The 18,655-nt window shown below is 45.8% G+C and overlaps 1 protein-coding gene across 2 annotated transcripts in view; it reads left to right on the top strand.

Moving 5' to 3' along the window:
- Window positions 1–18,655, top strand: part of ANO8 (anoctamin 8) — a 525,215-nt gene that overhangs the window by 383,418 nt on the left and 123,142 nt on the right. For both annotated transcript variants that reach the window (XM_069648985.1, XM_069648993.1), the window contains exons 5-8: window positions 4,897–4,993; window positions 5,758–5,874; window positions 10,519–10,646; window positions 13,122–13,283. In XM_069648985.1, coding sequence (XP_069505086.1) covers window positions 4,897–4,993; window positions 5,758–5,874; window positions 10,519–10,646; window positions 13,122–13,283 — 504 coding nt within the window. The remainder of the gene's footprint in view (window positions 1–4,896; window positions 4,994–5,757; window positions 5,875–10,518; window positions 10,647–13,121; window positions 13,284–18,655) is intronic.

Below are 18,655 nucleotides of genomic sequence, written 5' to 3'. Positions count from 1 at the left end.
AGCCAGCAAGAAGGCTACTCAGAAGGCGAAGGCTCACTTTCTTCAACATTATGGGACAGAACCAGACAATTACAGGAGGAAGAAACTCCTTTTTCTTTCCCAGACCGTCCTGGCCGACCTCAGTGGACCTTTGAAAGGTTCCAGACCTGTATGGACAAACTAGACGGGTTCATGTCCATCCCAGAAGACAGGGCACCCAAGAGACCAAGGGAGGCACCCCTGGAGAGTCCAAGGGCTAAATACCAGAAGTTTTATAACCCCATACAGGAGGACATATACTCTTACAATCCCACTGAGGAAGACACCTTCTTCCAGGAGGAAGATGAGTTCACCTATGTTGAAGACCAGCAAGAAGAGGAAGGTTTTCACGAGGAAACTAACCTATCTGAGGAGGGATTCCAGGAAGACACAGGCGAGGGCGACCCAAATCCCTGGCAGTCACCGGCTAGGTCGACTGATACAGGCAGTAGCAGTATAGTCATCAGGTCTACTGAAACTACACCAGTCAGGAACCCTTCGCCTGTCGATGATCAACCCACCTTCATTACACTGCTGAAGAAGGCAGCAGCACATTTTGAAATCGAAACTGGGGAGGTCACCCCAGACACCGATTTTGTGGAGAGGATTATCAAAGAAAAACCCCCCACTAGCCAGATTATACCCATCCTCGTCTCAGTTAAGAGACCTATTACACCTTCTCTTTCCACTCCTGCATTGGTGAGAGGGGTCAATCCGAGGATTGAGAAACTGTTCTCTCCCTCTCAATCAGACCCATTATATATTAAGGGTCACTCAATCCCGGACTCCCTGGTCGTGACCAACACCAGGAAAAGGGCAGGAGTCCCACTATCTACCAGTGAGGCACTCCCAGATAAAGAGGGGAAGAAGCTGTATGCCCTAGCCAAGAGAATCACCACCTCTGCAGCATTCTCTACCAGAATCGCCAATAATAATACCCTATTGGCAAGCTACGCCGATGCTCAATGGGCTAAGCTCAAACAGGACATCGAAGAAGTTCCCGAACCCCCAAGGACTCGTTTACTGGCTACAGTTAACGAGGGCTCTCTGGTCAATCAAAGCATCGTCAAGAATACCCTCGATGCAGCAGAGACGGCTGGCCGCACTTTGGTACAAGGAATTTTACTGAAGCGTCACGTCTGGCTTCGCAATTCTGGATTTAAGGCGGAAACACAAACGTCCCTTATTAATAAACCCATAGAGGAGTCCAACCTCTTTGGGAGAGCAGTGGATGACGCGCTGGAGAACGCGAAGAAAGAATTTGATACAATAAAGACCTTAGACCAAATTTCAAAACCCCCTAACAGGCGGGGATTTGGTAATGAGCGCTTTTTTCGTGGACAACGCCAGCAACATAACCAACAACCGTATTCTGCCAGCAACTACCAGGGTAATAGCGGCCAGTACAATCAGAGGGGTCAACGCCGTGGCAAGGGAAGAGGCCGGGGTTCCACCCCCAGAGGCACCCAAGCCAACAACACCACCAAGTGACGTGAAGATTCGCGTCCCCTCCCATGCAACGCCGGTCGGAGGCCGGTTAACATCCTTTCTTCCAGCATGGGAGGGAATAACATCAGACCGCTGGGTACTTTCCACCGTAGCCCGCAGCAACTGTATAGAGTTCAACAGTTCTCCAACATACAGACCCCCGAGGGGACGCTGCATGACACCAGAACACCTCGCCATCCAAGAAGTGGACCAACTGCTGGAAAAAGGAGCCATAGAAGTCGTGCCTCTATCTCAGGTAATGGAAGGTATTTATTCAGTGTACTTCCTTGTACCCAAAAAGGATCTAACCATGCGCCCTGTATTAGATCTGCGCCCAGCGAACAAGTTTGTCAAACCCCAAAAGTTTCGTATGGTGACCTTACAGGAAGTGATCCCACTGCTATCACAGGGAGATTACATGACAACACTGGACATGAAAGATGCATACTTTCATATTTTAATGTTGCCAGCGCACAGAAAATACCTCAGGTTCATGATAGAAGGCAATCACTACCAGTTCAGAGTGCTACCCTTCGGCATAGCATCTGCACCAAGGGTATTCACGAAAGTACTGGCAGTGGCAGCGGCCCACCTGCGCAGGTTATCCATCCCAGTATACCCTTACCTCGACGACTGGCTCATAACAGGGGATTCTTACGAGACATGCTTCTCAAACACCCAAAAGACTGTAGACCTTTTGTTCCAACTGGGCTTCTCCATCAACGAGAAGAAGTCCAGCTTAGACCCCAGCCAAGTCAAACAATTCCTAGGGGCTCTAATTCGAACAAAGGACGGCCTCGTCTTCCCCTCCAACGAGAGGGTCCAAAACATGCTGTTTCAGATCCCCCAATATGTGGCAGGTCGAGAGGTGACGGTGTGCAAAGCGATGCGCTTGCTAGGAATGATGGTGTTGTGTATTTATTTGGTACCTCACGCGCGCCTGCGCCCAATGCAAGAGTGGCTCAACAGCCAGTGGTGTCAGGCCAGCGGACAATGGGACGATCTAGTGGTGGTCTCGCAGGCCTTGGTTCTCTCGCTACAGTGGTGGACAAAGGAAAACCTGATAATAGGAAAACCCTTGGCCACACCCGCGGTGGAGGCCACTCTAACCACGGACGCATCCCTCACAGGATGGGGGCTCACCTATCCCATCAGACTGCTCACGGAGTGTGGACTCCGAACGTAGCATCCAAGCACATAAACCTACTGGAGCTACTGGCAGTGTTCAAAGCACTAAAAGCCTTCCAGGAACACCTACAAGGGAAGACAGTGATGGTCCTTACAGACAGCACCACAGCCATGTACTACATCAACAAGCAGGGGGGGCACCCACTCTCCAGGACTGTCCAAGCTGTCCCAGAATATATGGAAGTGGGCTCTCAAACACAACATGTTCCTACTGTCACAACACGTACCAGGGGAACTCAATCTGCTAGCAGACGAACTCAGCAGAGACTGCCCCCTGCCCGAAGAGTACGAATGGCGATTGCACGAAGACATCGTCTCAGACGTCTTCACGCAATGGGGATTCCCGGAAATAGACCTGTTCGCAACTCTGGAGAACTCACAATGCCAAAGTTACGCCTCCAGGTACCCCCAGAACCAGTCCAAGGGGAACGGTCTGTCGATTCAATGGTCAGGGAAATTTGTTTACGCCTTTCCCCCGACTCCCCTTCTCAACAAAGTTGTGCACAAGATGCACCAGGAGCAAGTTACCATGATACTAGTGGGCCCAATGTGGGCCCGGCAGCCATGGTTCGCTCACTTGATGGAGATGTCCCTATCTCCCCCAGTGAAACTTCCCTGCCCGTACAACATGCTGTCACAGGACAAGGGCAGGACACTGCATCCATGCCCTCAGACCATGGATTTAGCAGCCTGGCTCCTGAGATCATAGAATTTGGACATCTACAACTCCCGCAGAGATGTATGGACATCCTCAGGGAAGCCAGAAAACCTAATACTCGCCACTGCTATTCTAGCAAGTGGAAAAGATTTGTCATCTGGTGTAGAGGTAAGAGCATCAACCCGGTTGACTGCTCTCCCACACACATTGTTCTGTACTTGACCCATTTACTGGATTCAAGTCTAGTGTTCAATTCCATTAAAGTCCACCTGGCGGCTTTTTCTGCATACACCACTTCCCAACTTAGTGTCGTGGTGGAAGATACCAGTTATCAAGGCCTTCATGGAGGGGGTAAAGAGAATACACCCTCCGATAGCTAACCCAGCTCCCGGATGGGACTTAAATGTGGTACTTTCTAGACTCATGGGCTCGCCTTTTGAACCCATGCACAAGGCAACTCTTAAAGAACTCACTCTTAAGACTGCTTTCCTAATAGCTATCACCTCCATTAGGAGAGTAAGTGAACTACAGGCTCTTTCTGTTCTAGACCCCTTCGTAACAGTTCACAAGGATAAGGTGGTTCTATGCACACCCAAGGTTTGAATCAAAATTCATCTCGAAATTCCATGTAAACCAGTCAATAGAACTACCAACGTTCTTTCAAAACCCTTCCAAATTGGGAGAAAAAAGTCTGCATACACTAGATGTACGCAGAGCTGTCATATTCTACATGGAAAGAACCAGGCCACTGAGAAAGATTAATCAGTTCTTTGTCTCGGTGGCAGCAGGAAGAGAAGGAGATGTAGTCTCAAAGTCCACTATATCTAGATGGATTGTTCAATGCATCACTCTGTTTCTCTCTTGCTAAGAGAGAACTACCCTACAAGCCAAGAGCACATTCTACTCGAGGCACTGGGGCTTCCATAGCGTTCATTGCAAATGTTCCCCTTGAGTCCATCTGCAAAGCGGCTACCTGGAGTTCTGTGCACACCTTTACAAAACTACTACTGTCTAGATGCACACTCTAGATCTGACTCCCAGGTGGGACAAGCAGTATTAAGACAGCTTTGCTCTACTGTTCCTTCTCATAACCCACCGCCAACTCCGGGTACTGCTCGCTAGTCTATGCACAGCATGTGATTCTAAGCAGATTAACAAACATCAGAAATGCTTTTACGGTAAGTAATGCTTGTCATATATATATATTCGGTCAATTGTGAAAAGGTCAATTGTGACCCTGTAAATTCGGTCAATTGTTCATTCGAACAATTGTAAACGAACAATTTGGGTAATACCGGAGGACCTGCCAGAGTTCTAGCAATGCATTATCTACCTATCTCTACCACAACATCCTCTCCATTTTGCGTCCATAGAGAGCTGTTGCATAACATTTCTCTTTCCCCGACCAAAGCACCCTTCCATTCGCAGGTGAAACAGTGGTCTGACATTGGGATCAACAGGAAACTGATAAAAGATCCAACAACCAGGTGGGACTAAGTGGTGGGGCTTGACCTTTCTAATGGGAATGACTGTCCTTTTTGCAGGAACGGCAGGAGATCATCCGTTACTGGTTGGAGAATCTGCGAGCAAAACAGGGCGAATCTTTACACAATATCTACTTTCTGGAGGGCCAGCCTATCAGTGAGTTACGTATAAAGAATATTCTCTAACGTCTTATTGTTTCATATTCTAAACTAATCCTAAGAATCGGCAGTAATACCTGTTTATTAGCAGAGCACAGCATTCCGCTGTCAAAATATCTTTTTGTGTTTGCGCTGTCAACTGTGTCTTGTCAGAACGTCATTGAACAGATACATTTTATATTTCTGCACCGCCTAAAGTTTCATTTTTTTTCATCTGTGCCTCCTTTTTCCTTTCACTCAATCCTTTTTCTGTTTTGATATTGTGCCTCCTCCATCACCTGCTTTCTCCACCCTCTATGCCTCTTTCCTTACCTCTACCTGTATGCCTGCTCTCTTCCGCTCTCCCGCACGAATTCCTGTACCCATCTGACCTTTCATCTACCCGCCAAATCCCCTTCTCTGTTCTCGTTTCTTCTACTCTCTCTCACCTCTCCTGTTTTCTCCCTGTTGTTGGTGTTCTCTCTTCCACCCGCTCCCATTCGGTTCTCATTGCTACTGTCTTCATGTCTCTCTTCTCACCTACACTTCTGTTCCCTTCTCTTTGCCTGTCTTGTCCCTTCTACTCTCACCTCTCTCCTCCTCTTAATTTCCTCTTCTTTTTTAAAAAAATCTTTTTCGTTGAACCTTCCTTTGTACTATCAATTGATCATTGTTCTTTCTCTCTCTCTGTCTTTCTGTCTCTCTCTCGCTCCCTCTTTTTTCTTCCTCTTGCTTTCTTCACTCTTTCCACTCCCCCTTTGCTCCTTTTTCTCTTCTCTTTAGTTCCTGAGTTGGCCGCCCGAGGAGTGATCCAGCAGGTCTTTCCTATCCACGAGCAGCGGATCCTGAGCAGACTGATGAAGTCCTGGGTGCAAGCCATCTGCGAGCGGCAGCCACTAGGTACAGGGGCTGGTGGCAAACAAGCAAAGGGGAGCAATCATTAGCTCTCAAAATCCAAAACAAGAGGGGCGGATAGGCTTCTCTGCTGGTCATCACAGCCCCATATAGCGAGAGGTGCATACCACATCCCCACAGCCCCAGCTTCTGATGAGGAAACCTATGCAGAAGACCAATCCTCACAAGGACCGATTCATAATAACTCTCTCAGGAAGAACTTTTTTCACAAATTGCAATCTATTACAGTGGACCAAAGACTAAATCCATAAATGGTAAAAAATTCCAATGAGTCAATGTATCACACACCTGAATATATCCTTGTCGAAGTCATGAAGGATATTTATTCGGTATATAATTGTTTTGCCGCCAGGTTTTTTCTGATGAGTTTTTAATGAAAAATATTAATCGAAAAACTCATCAAAAAATAAAGGGGGGTGGGTAAGGGGATAGAAGGGGTGGGGGGGTTAGGTATAGGGATTCAATAATGGGGAAGGGGATTTGGGGGGAACCCCCAAATATTTTAAAAAAACATTTCAATACGTTTTTTATTGAGTTATTAGTTAAAAACCTAATTTAAGAAAATACCTGATGCCAAAAGAACATAAAACAATTATTTTTTTTGTACAGTTGTTTTATGCTAAAATACAATCGCTTCAGAGCACAAGAACAAATAAAATGGGTACATTTTCCATATCGCGTCATTTAGACTGTCTTACTGGGAAAACGTTTTAAGGGCTCGAGAGGACTGAAGCCATCTTGTTGGGGGCAGTTCTTGGGAGAAAGCGGCCAGTAAGGTATTGAGGAGGGCTTTCCTTTGCTAGACACCGACCAATTTAGGGTTTGGTTCCTTCTTGATGCTCATCGGAGGGTCATTGCAGTGACGGGGATGCGTGCCGAGTTTGGCCTTGTTGGCATGTAATCTTCTGGCTCTCCTAAACTGAAGGATGTGGGGAGTAGGAAGTTTTCTTAGCAGTTCAATGGATAATTTGGGCCCATCTTCCAAAAGAGTTTGTGGGTCTCATAAAGGGTTATTAGCTCAATTCTTAGAGACTGTGAGACACTGGAGGTATCTTTGGAGTGTGGTTGTGTTTCTGAAGACCAAAGAGGAATCTGCCAGCTCAATTTGACATGAATTGTAGTTGGTTTGGTTGGGCAGGCATGGATCGGGTCCAGTTTGCATTTTTTTTCGGGATGTGAATTGCTGTGGAGTTTTTCAGGTCCTACGTGTTTTGAAAGACTTCATTTTAGTTGTGCACTTTTGGTCGACTAAAATTCAACCTGTTTTTTTTTCTTTGTTGGGTGACTCCCCTTTTACACCCGCACCCTCCCCCTCCTCTACCCCCCATCGCCACCAACCTGTCTCCTCCTTTCACCACCCACTACTACCCCATCCCCACAAACACCTTTACATGTATATGAAATTGGTCAATTCACTCAAACAGTGCACGGCCAAAAGGAAGACTTTAAAAATAAGTCTTTTAAATGACGTGGTACCCATTGTGCTGATCTGAGGCATCTAGTGTGTTGATCTGGTGGCTCAGACTAGGAAGATCTAGTAATTATGGCTTAAATATCTGTATTGATCAACAGCACCCATGCCTTTCCCTCTCACACAGACTTTTAAAGATTGGTGTCAATGGAATGGAATGGTTTTCTTGCAGAAGGAATTGGTGAAAATTGATCACCACCTAGAGTATGAATATCCAAATGATTGCATACTTCACCAAGCTGGAGATTGCTCCGCAAGTTTGGCACATCTTCGGTGATCCTTATGCAACCTGCAGATCACTGGTTGCCTTGGCCGTTCTTCCCTGAAAGGGTGATACGTTCAGTGCCATTGAGTTGGGTGATAACACTTACGCAATTTCAAGTGGGAGGAGTCTGTCATTAACTGCTATAGACAAGCAAGAGTATTAATCACAAAGCAGTTTATGGAATCAAAGGTTATCAGGAGAAGGACACAAATAGTCATGCTGTAAAAAATAAGATACCTTTTTTCAAAATGGGGGTAAACGTGTCAATAATTATGAAATTTTCAGTGGCAGTGGGAAACGTACTCAAGAAAGTTAAAAGGGGGAATGTTTTGCTCTAACAGGATATAGCAGCTGGAGAATGACAGAACACGTTATCCACATGTATGCTTGTTTTGTTTGCCACTGAATTTCTGGGGCGTGTTCTGCTCTCAATAGCTCTTTAGTGACAAAGTGACTGAGAGCGGGAAATGCTCCTGCAACATAATGGCCATGTTATGGAGCAGGAAACCGTGTGGATTGAGTGCTCCGCCATCCTTCTCTTTGTTCTTTTCAGGGTTGCCCACAGGAAAGGCCTGCACATATGCAGCCACCGTGCGGGCGTTGGCAATCTCCTCCCTCCACAATAAAACGGGATTTAATTAAAAGCTCAGTGAAAAAAAAAAAAATGGCATATGTAGCTAAAAGAGCCGTGATGGGTGCATTCATTCATGTCAAATCCACAAATGACAGAACTGAAATAACAGATTTCAAAATACAATGTGAACGTTTTATCACACTTTGATTTTTCAAACCTATTTTGATACCTCTAATGAGAATCACCTGTATTTTCGGCATTATCCTCCTGCAATTCAGGGGATATGAATTTTGGTTACTCATTAAAATTTGTTTCATGTGTCCCACATAAAGTGGTGTGAGCCATGATCATTTATTTCAATACGGGTAAATAAAATAAATTATTAAAAAGGGTGATGTGGGTGCAAAATACAGACGATTGCATGATTTGAAATGAGAATGATTTTATTATGATGTTATGTGTCTTTAAGGGGTGCAATATTTCATATTCTAGCGGGCGTGGTTAAAGGCAAAGAGAACACAAATATAAATGGGATTTTCTAGCAAACAAATGATGAAAATAATAACCAGCTGTTAAATGTTAAGCTGTTGAAATTATTTTCATACCATCAAGTGGAGACTCCCTAGGACTTTGTGGGAGGAACAAATCATTGAATAAAAGAGAATTGTATATTCATCCACGATATGTTAAAATAATCTGGCGGAAATCCATGAAGAAACACTTTATCTGGTGAGAGCGCATTGAAGTCTAAAGCACCCGAATGGTACTTTTTAATACCAAGACTTTTACAAAGCAGTGCTTGCAGACTGGCTATTATATTCTGAGACAAGATTTAACTAGATACTAGTGGGTATTCAAATTGAAGAGTTTGTTCCAAAATGTAATTGGTTTTCAAAGAATATGTGCCCTTTTCGAATTAATTTAGCTAATTACAAGAGGAAGAAAGGGCTTGTCACGAGAATTATAAAGGAGCTGTTGCCACCATTGAGAGATTAAGCTTCATACAAAGGATATCCAACCGCATTTTACAAAATAAATATTTAATTGATAGCCGATAGCCACGTTATTGCTACAATAAAGAGGGGGAAAATGAAGCAAATCTTGTTCTGGAACTCTTGGTGCAATTAGATCGTGCATTTATTTTCTTTCTACTATTTTTTTTTTAAAAAAACCTTTTCAGTATTGTATTGTCTTACAATGGTATTACCTACTGGTGTAGCAGTCAATAGCACCTGCCTTTTCATCATAATGTAACATGTGTGAGCTGGCGGGATCAAGTACCCACTTGATGATGTGTCCTCTGGTATAGGGGTTAGAAGCTATGCATGAAAGTGAACCAACGCAATGCATGGTAGACACTACTGCGGCTGGATTTCGTTGATCACCATTGGACATCATGTGTCCCCCTTGTGTAGCAGGAGATTTTCATCTGGAAAAACGAAAGCAGGAGAAAGTTCGTAACTTTTCTGAAATGGCTCAGGCTGAATTACGTTATGTCAATCCGATAAACGTACAGCCATTGCAGCAGGAGTGTAATAATGGTATGAAAAGGTCTAGGGAGATGTTGACCCATCTCTGTTGGGAAGTCACCAGATAAAGGTTGGAAGTGTATTTTCTTAAACTTTGCCTTTTCTATTCTATTCCTTTGTTAGCTTGTACAGGCGTGATTTTTTCACTTACTGAATCTGGGTTCAAAATTGAGGGGAGCTGAGAGCTATTTAGCTCATTATTGCGGCCTAGAAGATCCTGGTTAGCTTGAGACCAACATCTACCAGGAGCCACTTTTGGCTCCACAGGTCAACTGATACCAAACCAACACACCTATGTGGGTTTAACTCTGTGTTGGTTAACATCTATACATAAGCGTAAAGAGACATTATACAACATTCAAGGCATAAGGGCTAAATAATTTGAAGCATAAATAATGTACAAAGTGATGTTTCCATCTTATATGGAAGCTAAATTTGTGGAACGCTATCTACTAGCTCCTGGTTCCCTAGTGGTAGCTCCTGGTCACTGGTTAATGCTGGCGATCCAGGAGCTGCTTTTATCTCCTGCTTATCAAATCTTAATTTCAATCCCTATGATATGTGCATTCAATTAGTGAATGAATCTAATATCGTAATTGAAAATTAAATGTGTGAGGATCGAGAAATGACGGACGTTTGATTTCAATCAAATAGAGTTTAATATTGCACAAGCTCCCCTCCCACATTTATTCTACTTTTGGGTGACAAGTATTTGATTTTACAATTCCCCTCTCACAGAAATGATCAATGGACTTTAGGGCTCATTTACCTTCGTTTTCCTTCTCCCCAGATGACATCTGCGATTACTTTGGAGTGAAGATTGCCATGTACTTCGCGTGGCTGGGATTCTACACGTCTGCCATGGTCTATCCAGCTGTCTTCGGCTCCATGCTATGGTTCTTCACTGAGTCTGATCAGGTGAGGTGACGGAGGCATATCACCTGGACAGCAGGGTCGGGAAATCACTATGGAACACTTGAATTTAAACATCTAAGTAGGACACCATGGCTTGGCCATTTGTGAAGGATGTCTGTGCAGAGCAGTCTTTGGAGGGTGCAGAACGGAGCATTCTCTGAAGGGTACTGGGGCTAGTGCCTCGTGCAGGACACTGGGGCTAGTGCCTCGGTGCAGGCCACTGAGGCTAGTGCCTCGGTGCAGGACAGTGGGGCTCTTTCCTCGATGGAGGGCACTGGGTCTAGTACCTCGGTGAGGACATTAGGGCCGGGACATCTAGTGGAGGCCAGGGTTGGTGCCTCTGAAAAGTATGTCTGGGGCACTCGGTTATACTGGATGCCATGTGTTGGATATCCCTACAGAAAATTTGTAGGTGGGACACCTGACCAGGATTCTGTGAGCGCGAAATCTTCACAAAGTATTTTGTTTTAGTCTCTTTAAGGGGACGCGGCCTATGCGTTTCTGAGCGATAATTGACTTGCATGCATCACCGGTACCAATAATACAAACCACTTTATAGTACTGTTGATCTTTTTAGTTTGGGTTATTGGGTGGCACTTAAGCGCATCCTATAAACCGAAACTATTGCATTAGAGTATTAGAGTACAGCTATAGAGAAATGGCATATGAGTATGGACACAAAGCTTTGGTTATTGGTTAGATTGGTTATTTGCCCCCACCCATTGACAGCCATGGCCATGCTAATTCCTATGGCCATTCTCACCAAGTTCCTGCCCCTATGCGCCCAAAACACCTCCCCTTAGGATCTATTTGAGCTAGAAATATCAAGCCTACCATCAACTTTTGCGCTCGAAGTGCCTGACAGTGTTATATCAAATCAGTCTTCTGACTTAATTGGTGTAATAAAAAAAAAAGTCTTAGCCAGGTCTGGCTTCGGCCCCTTCATTTATAAGCACAATGCATGTCCTTCACTTAAGTCCTGTTTAAAACAAGCATTGGCAAAGCCAAGAGTTTTGGCTTGTGTACACATATAAGGCATGTGCTAGACACTGCTGTTAGATGCCCAGGTAAATGCACTACTTTGCGCCTGCTACCATCGCTAGCTAGATAATACCACTATGGCAGTGCCTGAAAGTGCCTTCCCCATGCCTACACAAAAGCCCAAACTGTTGGCAATGCCAATGCTCGTTTCTTTCATCTGCTGCCAGCGCTTGCATAGCATTGGCTTAATTTTCGTTTCCTTTCCATCTCTCCCCTTGACAGCCCTCTTCATCAGACAGCAATGTTCCGCCCCCCCTCCTTTGCCTTAATGCAGATATCCAGTGTGTCCTTCTAAAAATAAATGCATCTGATCATTATATAACTCGCCTCCTTCTGTCATTCTCCATCTCACAGAGCTCAGGTCTTTGCTTCCCCTCCCGCAAATCTTTCGGTCTCCATCAAGACACACATAACCCACACAGCACACGCATCCCCTCACATGAATGTCCAAAAACCCTCACACCCAAACCATCGTGGACCCACTGATCCTCGCACACACACCCACGCAGACTCATCACGCACCACAGCCCCTACTCAAGCCCGGTGTCCGGTCAAAGGTTTGAATCCAAAAGGATCGAATGCCATAGGGTCGAGTCAATAGGACCTAAAACAAAAGGGTCGTTTTTTTTTTTTTTTTTTTTTTTTTAAATATCTATATTTTTTGGGTTTCCGTATAGGAAAAAAAGTGGTTTTTACCACAAAAACAGGGATTGGGGGGGGGGGTCCAAAAATCTTTTTTAAAAAATCGACCCTTTTGTTTTTGTTTTCGGTCGTTTTGATTCGACCATTTTGTCATTCGATCCTTTTCATTCGAAACTTTGACCTATATCCCTCAAGCCCCCATATCACATCCATTGTCTCCGTGATATACACCCCCCAACAAACGCACCCTACAGACGCTCCAACGACACCATAGCTCCCACACAGACACCATGGCTGCCATGACTAAATTCAGCCGTATTCAATACACATCACACAGATCCTCTGTGCACCGCCCATTCTTCAAAACCCTCATGCACACACACCGCCCCACACCACCACAATCGGTACAAAACAGGCAAACAAACGGCAAGATCTTTAAATGAGAACAAATTAAAAATAAGTAAATTTTAAACTGTACAAACGAGTACCACCAACATGAATGGGAAAAGAAACGCATGCATAACGTATACAGTTTAATCAATATTGCACGGTCTTCTTGTATCATATTATATCCCAAAGATACTAGTCAGTCGCCCGCCTAAGATGCTGAATTCAGAGCTCGTGTGCGTTCTCCTTGAATCATGTTCTCAATCCCTATAAAATCATGTGCTTAATCCCCTTCTATTACGTGTGTAAACTCCTTGAATCACGTGTTCCAAATAAGCTAAAGCAATAGTCAGTTTGTCAAGATAGCAGCTAACTCTAGCTCTGTGCGTTTGCCTGTTGTTTTACCAGACCAGCCGTGACATCAGCTGTGTGGTCTTCGCCTTGTTCAATGTGGTGTGGGCCACCCTCTTCCTGGAAGGCTGGAAACGCAGAGGTGCAGAGCTGGCCTACAAGTGGGGTACGCTGGACACGCCACCTGAGTCTATCGAGGAGCCTCGGCCGCAGTTTCGGGTTAGTAACGGGTCATTTGGTGGGGGGGCTACAACCTACCACTGACATCACTTCTTTCATTGTTACGAATACTTGTGCTGTTTTGTTGTGTGTTTATTCATCATCATGTGTTGTGAACGAATTGTAACTTGCAGAAGATCACACAGATTTTCAAATTCTCCTGAATTTCTCTGACTCCAACGCTCTCTAGATGAGCATGCAAATGATAGCTGAAGTGGACGCGGTGCTGGTTGCCGTGTAGAGAAGTAGAATAACGATAAGTGCCGAAATGTTGGCTCGCTTGTTCTTTATTCGCAGAAGCCCTTGACGCTGACATTTCAAGTTCTGAAGGTGTCGAAGCATGCCCGGTTTTGGTCCTGAAGAAGCCAAGACCTGTTTTTCTGTCAAGCCACATTGCTCCGCGGTGTGTGCCTTTTCGTCACCGGAAACCCTCATGTTTGTAGGACCTTTCTTTAGGTGGATGTACTGAGTGGATTTCTGGCGGAGGTGAAAGGCTTAGGGGATCTGAACTTCCGCGTATGAGTTTTCGTAGTTTATGTACTTTCATTGCACACAATTAAGTAATTCCGGGCCCCAGGGTCCTTACGGGGCTGGTGAAGCCAACAGAATGTGGGAATATTGCCATTAGCACCCTCAGGCAAAGCCTAGAGGTGCTAATAGCAAAAGGAAAAAAAGTAAAAAATGCCCCCGCTGATGGGGAAAGTCGGGGTTGCCATGGAAAGTGGGGCTCCATTCAACAGGAAGCCGTGGAGCAAGGTTAGAGGACCCCTTAAGAGTTGAGGAGATTTGGGTGGGGTGTGTGGAGAGGCTGGATTTGGGGTGGGAGGCAGGGGCATGGTTGGGGAAAATGGCAGCGCCGGGTGCAGCGACCACTCGGGCAGCTCTGAACCCAAGCTTGCATCAGTAGATTCAGCCCGGGTTTGGAGCAACCTGATTGACTGGTGCTAATGTTCTCTCTACCCTTCTGAAGGGTCTTCTCAGCACTTGGCACGCCAATTCAGACTGTGCCTCAACTTCACCATCCAACTTCTTGACCTCAGCGGCGTCGTCAACTGACACTGAACCATTGGAGCACCTGGCGCGCGACCACCATCTCCCCCCACCCCCCACCCACCAATGCTTTTCTTAACAAGGTTTTAATGTTTTGGCTTTGAACCTCTGACAATCTGTGCATGCCGTGTCCTCATGATCCTGTGGGGGCACTGATGACAAAGTCTGTGTTTGCCACTCAATGGAACCAAAGGCTACACCCTACACAGAACCTGGGTTTTATCCATGAGTTCAAACCCTTAATTACACAATTGAACTTTTCAATCATCCAAAAACATTACATTCAGCCCTACAGATAAGTGGTGTATCAGCAACTTGTACTGCCGAGAAATAGGCAAATACTCCCAAAAAAGAAAAATAGGGAGTAAAAATACTTGCAACACAAAATAGGAAACGGACACATAGGAGCTTGTCCTACTGCTTTTATCCACATAGGCCGATAGATATATATTGGACCAGTAGCACATGTAGTGCTACAGGAAGAAACCTCTGCTAAAATTGAAGCGGTAAATATGTATCTTGATCTTTTACTGTGTATGAATAACTTGATGCAAAGAAACAAATATTTGTTTTACAGTTAAAACCTATTTTGACTTACTTGCTTATAAAATACTCACATTTGGAATGTGACTTAAAATTCATTTTACTCGCAACTTTATAAAACAGGGAGTAAAATGCTCCCACTTCAAAATCTTATCTAGAGCACTGATTACTTTCATTATACTATACAACCGACCTGTGTCAAAAATCAGGAACCAATGTGGTTGTATCCGTCTGCTATGGAGGCATCTTAGTTTAGCATCCTTCTTGTATGGAGCCATCTTAGTTTAGCTTCTGTCTTATATGGAGGCATCTTAGTTTAGCATCCGTCTTGTATGGAGGCATCTTAGTTTAGCTTCTGTCTTATATGGAGGCATCTTAGTTTAGCATCAGTCTTGTATGGAGGCATCTTAGTTTAGCATCCTTCTTGTATGGAGGCATCTTAGTTTAGCATCCGTCTTGTATGGGAGACATCTTAGTTTAGCATCTGTCTTGTATGGAGGCATCTTAGTTTAAGCATCCGTCTTGTATGGAGGCATCTTAGTTTAAGCATCCGTCTTGTATGGAGGCATCTTAGTTTAGCATCCGTCTTGTATGGAGGCATCTTAGTTTAGCATCCCTCTTGTATGGAGGCATCTTAGTTTAAGCATCCCTCTTGTATGGAGGCATCTTAGTTTAGCATCTGTCTTGTATGGATGCATCTTAGTTTAGCATCTGTCTTGTATGGAGGCATCTTAGTTTAAGCGCTCCACACTTTTCTGGGCTGATTCTGATGACCATGAAAGGGAATCTGAAGATGGTGTCTAACAGAGGGAGCATTGCAGTGTGGCGGGATATCCTATAGGCATCTAGTAACTGATACGCCATGATGGCACCTGTTTTCAGATTTTCTGTCATTTGTATGCAGCCCTACTCCTCCTTCAAATGCCTGGTCTGCAGGCTCTCTATCTCTCCTAGTCTCTCTCTCACTCTGGCCACCATCTACAGGCCGCCTGGTCAGGTCACCATCTTCCTCTGAGTGGGCTGACCTCTCCTCCTCCCTCCTTGCCTCTACCTCTCAACCTCCCCTCCTGGGAGACTTCAACATCCACTTGGTTGCTACTAGCCCTTCCTCTGGGCTCTTTTGCAACCTCAGCGTCTCTCTGTCTCTGTGTCTCTCTGTCTCTCTCCCCTTCCCTCTGTCCCGACTCACTCTGCAGGGCACTCCCTGAATATTCTGTTCTCATCAGACCTCCCCCTCTCACACTCTCTCACCACTCCTCTCTCTTGAACTGACCACTTTCTTCTCTCCTCTCACCGATCGCTCTCTGCCCCTCAGGCTAAGCCAGCACCGCCACCCACCTTCTCGGTCATCCAGCCCATGAAGCGTGTGTCAGTGGAGGCTTTCGCCGCTACTTTCTCTCCTCCACCTACACCTTTGGCTGACTCACACTCTGAAAAAGCGCTTTCCAACCTTCATTTCTCAATCTCTAACACTCTGGATGTCCTTGCCCCTGTCATGAGGATCCGCTTGAAGCTTGCATCCAAGTGCAACTCTTGGTACGATTCCGACCACGCCACCCTTAAGCGCAGGTGTATGGTGGCAGAGCGGAAGTGAGGGCATCGGGCTCATCCTCTGACATACTGGCCTGCCCCCTGCTCCAAAGGTAATACAGACTCTGTCCTTTCCAAGACGAGCATACATCCAAGCCTGCGTCGCAGCGGCCTCTAACAACTCAGCCGGACTTTTCAAAATCTGCAAGGAGCTGGCCAATCCTGCAGCAGGTTCCACCTCTCCTATTCCCTCCCAAGCCCTTTGCACGGCTCTACCATCTCGTTTCACCACTAAAACTCAGGACATCCTGTCCACTCTCTCCTCTTCCTCTACCTCCTCTCCCTCTACCATTACAGGCCCCTCTCTGGCCATATCTCCTCTTCCTTTCTCCTCCTTCTCCCTGTTCACTCCTTTTTTTAAAAAAAAAACTTTATTTAAAGCACTTGCCATTACAGAGAAGGGCGAGCAAGAGGCTGCACTCAACAATCACAGTATCAGTACCAACAGTTGGTGTAGAGCAACAACGTCCATGCATAGAAGACATTGCCCCTGGTTACTCGGTAAACAAATGAATGAACAACAATTAGTACATAATTCAGGTATGGTTGCTGATGGGAGAAGCAGACACTGATGACCCGTCAACATCACTGTTGGATATAGAGGAGAGGTAAGAATGGAATGGGGACCAGATACATCTGGGCTGGGATGTTGGGGGAAGCTGAGACAGCCAGGCCTCCTTGGTGTCTGAGGCCCAGGTTATGGCTGCAAGCCACTGTAAATGTGTGGGGACACGTGCCTGAGCCAGCATAATAGTATGCTTCGAGTTGTGAGAAGCATGTAGAGTCCCGCCAGTCTCCTGGAGTCTCAGCCAAGGCCGGCAAGGTCATGAAATAGACAACTCAGTGGGGGCGGGGTGATAACGTGATCCAGGATGTTAGTCATTGTGGAGCAGACCTCCTCCCCAGATTCGGGTAAGGGATGGGCATGACCAAAGCATATGGATGTAAGTTGCTTCCCCAGAGGTGGACCTGGGGCACTTGAGGGAATGATCTGATGATACAAGGTGCAGCCTGAGAGGAGTGTAGTGAAACCTGTGAAAGATTTTGAATTGAATAAGTTTGAAACGCGAATTAAAGGACACTTCGTGGGTGTGAGCACACATACGTTTCCAGCATTGATCAGTGATGCCAGTCTCTAGGTCCTCTGCCCAAGAGCATTTAAGTTTATCAAACAGTGGAATGGACTTGTATGTAGTAGAGTATATAGTGTGGAGATCATCCCCCTAGAAGTGCTGGTGTCCATGAGTTCAGCGAGAATAGGATCATCAGGGGGAATGGTGGGAAATCTCGGGTAGCTCCTCTTAAGGAAGCTGCGGAGGCCTGAGTATTGGAGCCATATGGGTGACCTCCTTCGCACGGCCTCGGGTAAGTCTGCCCATTCCAGGAAGTTGTCTTGATCAAAAACATTGCGGATGGATACCAACCCTGACTCTGCCCAAAGGTACGCTATAGGGGGTGAAATGGAGGGGGCCCCCCGAGAGGAAATTCCAAAGAGGAAGAGAGCCGTGGAAGGGGCGAGGCATGTTAGACAACACCCAAATTTTAGATAAAGCCAGAAACATAGTGCCTACCGGATCCAGTGGACTGCAGCCAAGACTCGGGAGAGGGGGGAGAGAACTAGGGAACGAACGTCACGCCCATCGACTGCCCGCTGTTCTAGTCTGACATGTGGAGGAGGATTTGTGGTATTAATCCAGTGCAACTCAAATTTGGCCGGGGCGACGAGCCAGTATTTCTCAACATGTGGCCGCTCCGAAGCCACAACTAACCAATGGGGTAGCCACTGTGTATGATTTAAGGCGGACCTTGCCGGAGTGCCACAGAAATGTTAATCGTGCGATTCAGAGATTGGAAGAATTCTCTGCCAGGCATCATGGGGAGGTTAATGAAGTGGTAAAGGAGTTGAGGAAACACAATCATTAAGATACCAACCCTGCCGGCTAGAGAGATTGTGAGCTTAACCCACCCAGAACATGTCTTAGTTAGTGCAGTTAAGTAGTTCTGTAAATTGGACTTGAATACTAATTCGGGTTGTCGGGCAACGACTGCCCCAAGGTAGGTTATCTCAGATTGTGCCCAGGCAAACCCCATGAGGTCGGGAGAGGGGATAGTGACGTCGGTAAGAGGGAAAAGAATGGATTTGGAGCAGTTTACTTTGAGTCCAGATATCCGGCCAAAGTGGATCACAT

Source organism: Ambystoma mexicanum, chromosome 1p, assembly GCF_040938575.1.
Source record: "Ambystoma mexicanum isolate Mex_15411 chromosome 1p, UKY_AmexF1_1, whole genome shotgun sequence".
Taxonomy (NCBI): Eukaryota; Metazoa; Chordata; class Amphibia; order Caudata; family Ambystomatidae; genus Ambystoma; species Ambystoma mexicanum.
The sequence above is the reverse complement of the archived record's forward strand: the minus strand, read 5'-3'. Positions and strand labels throughout refer to the sequence as shown.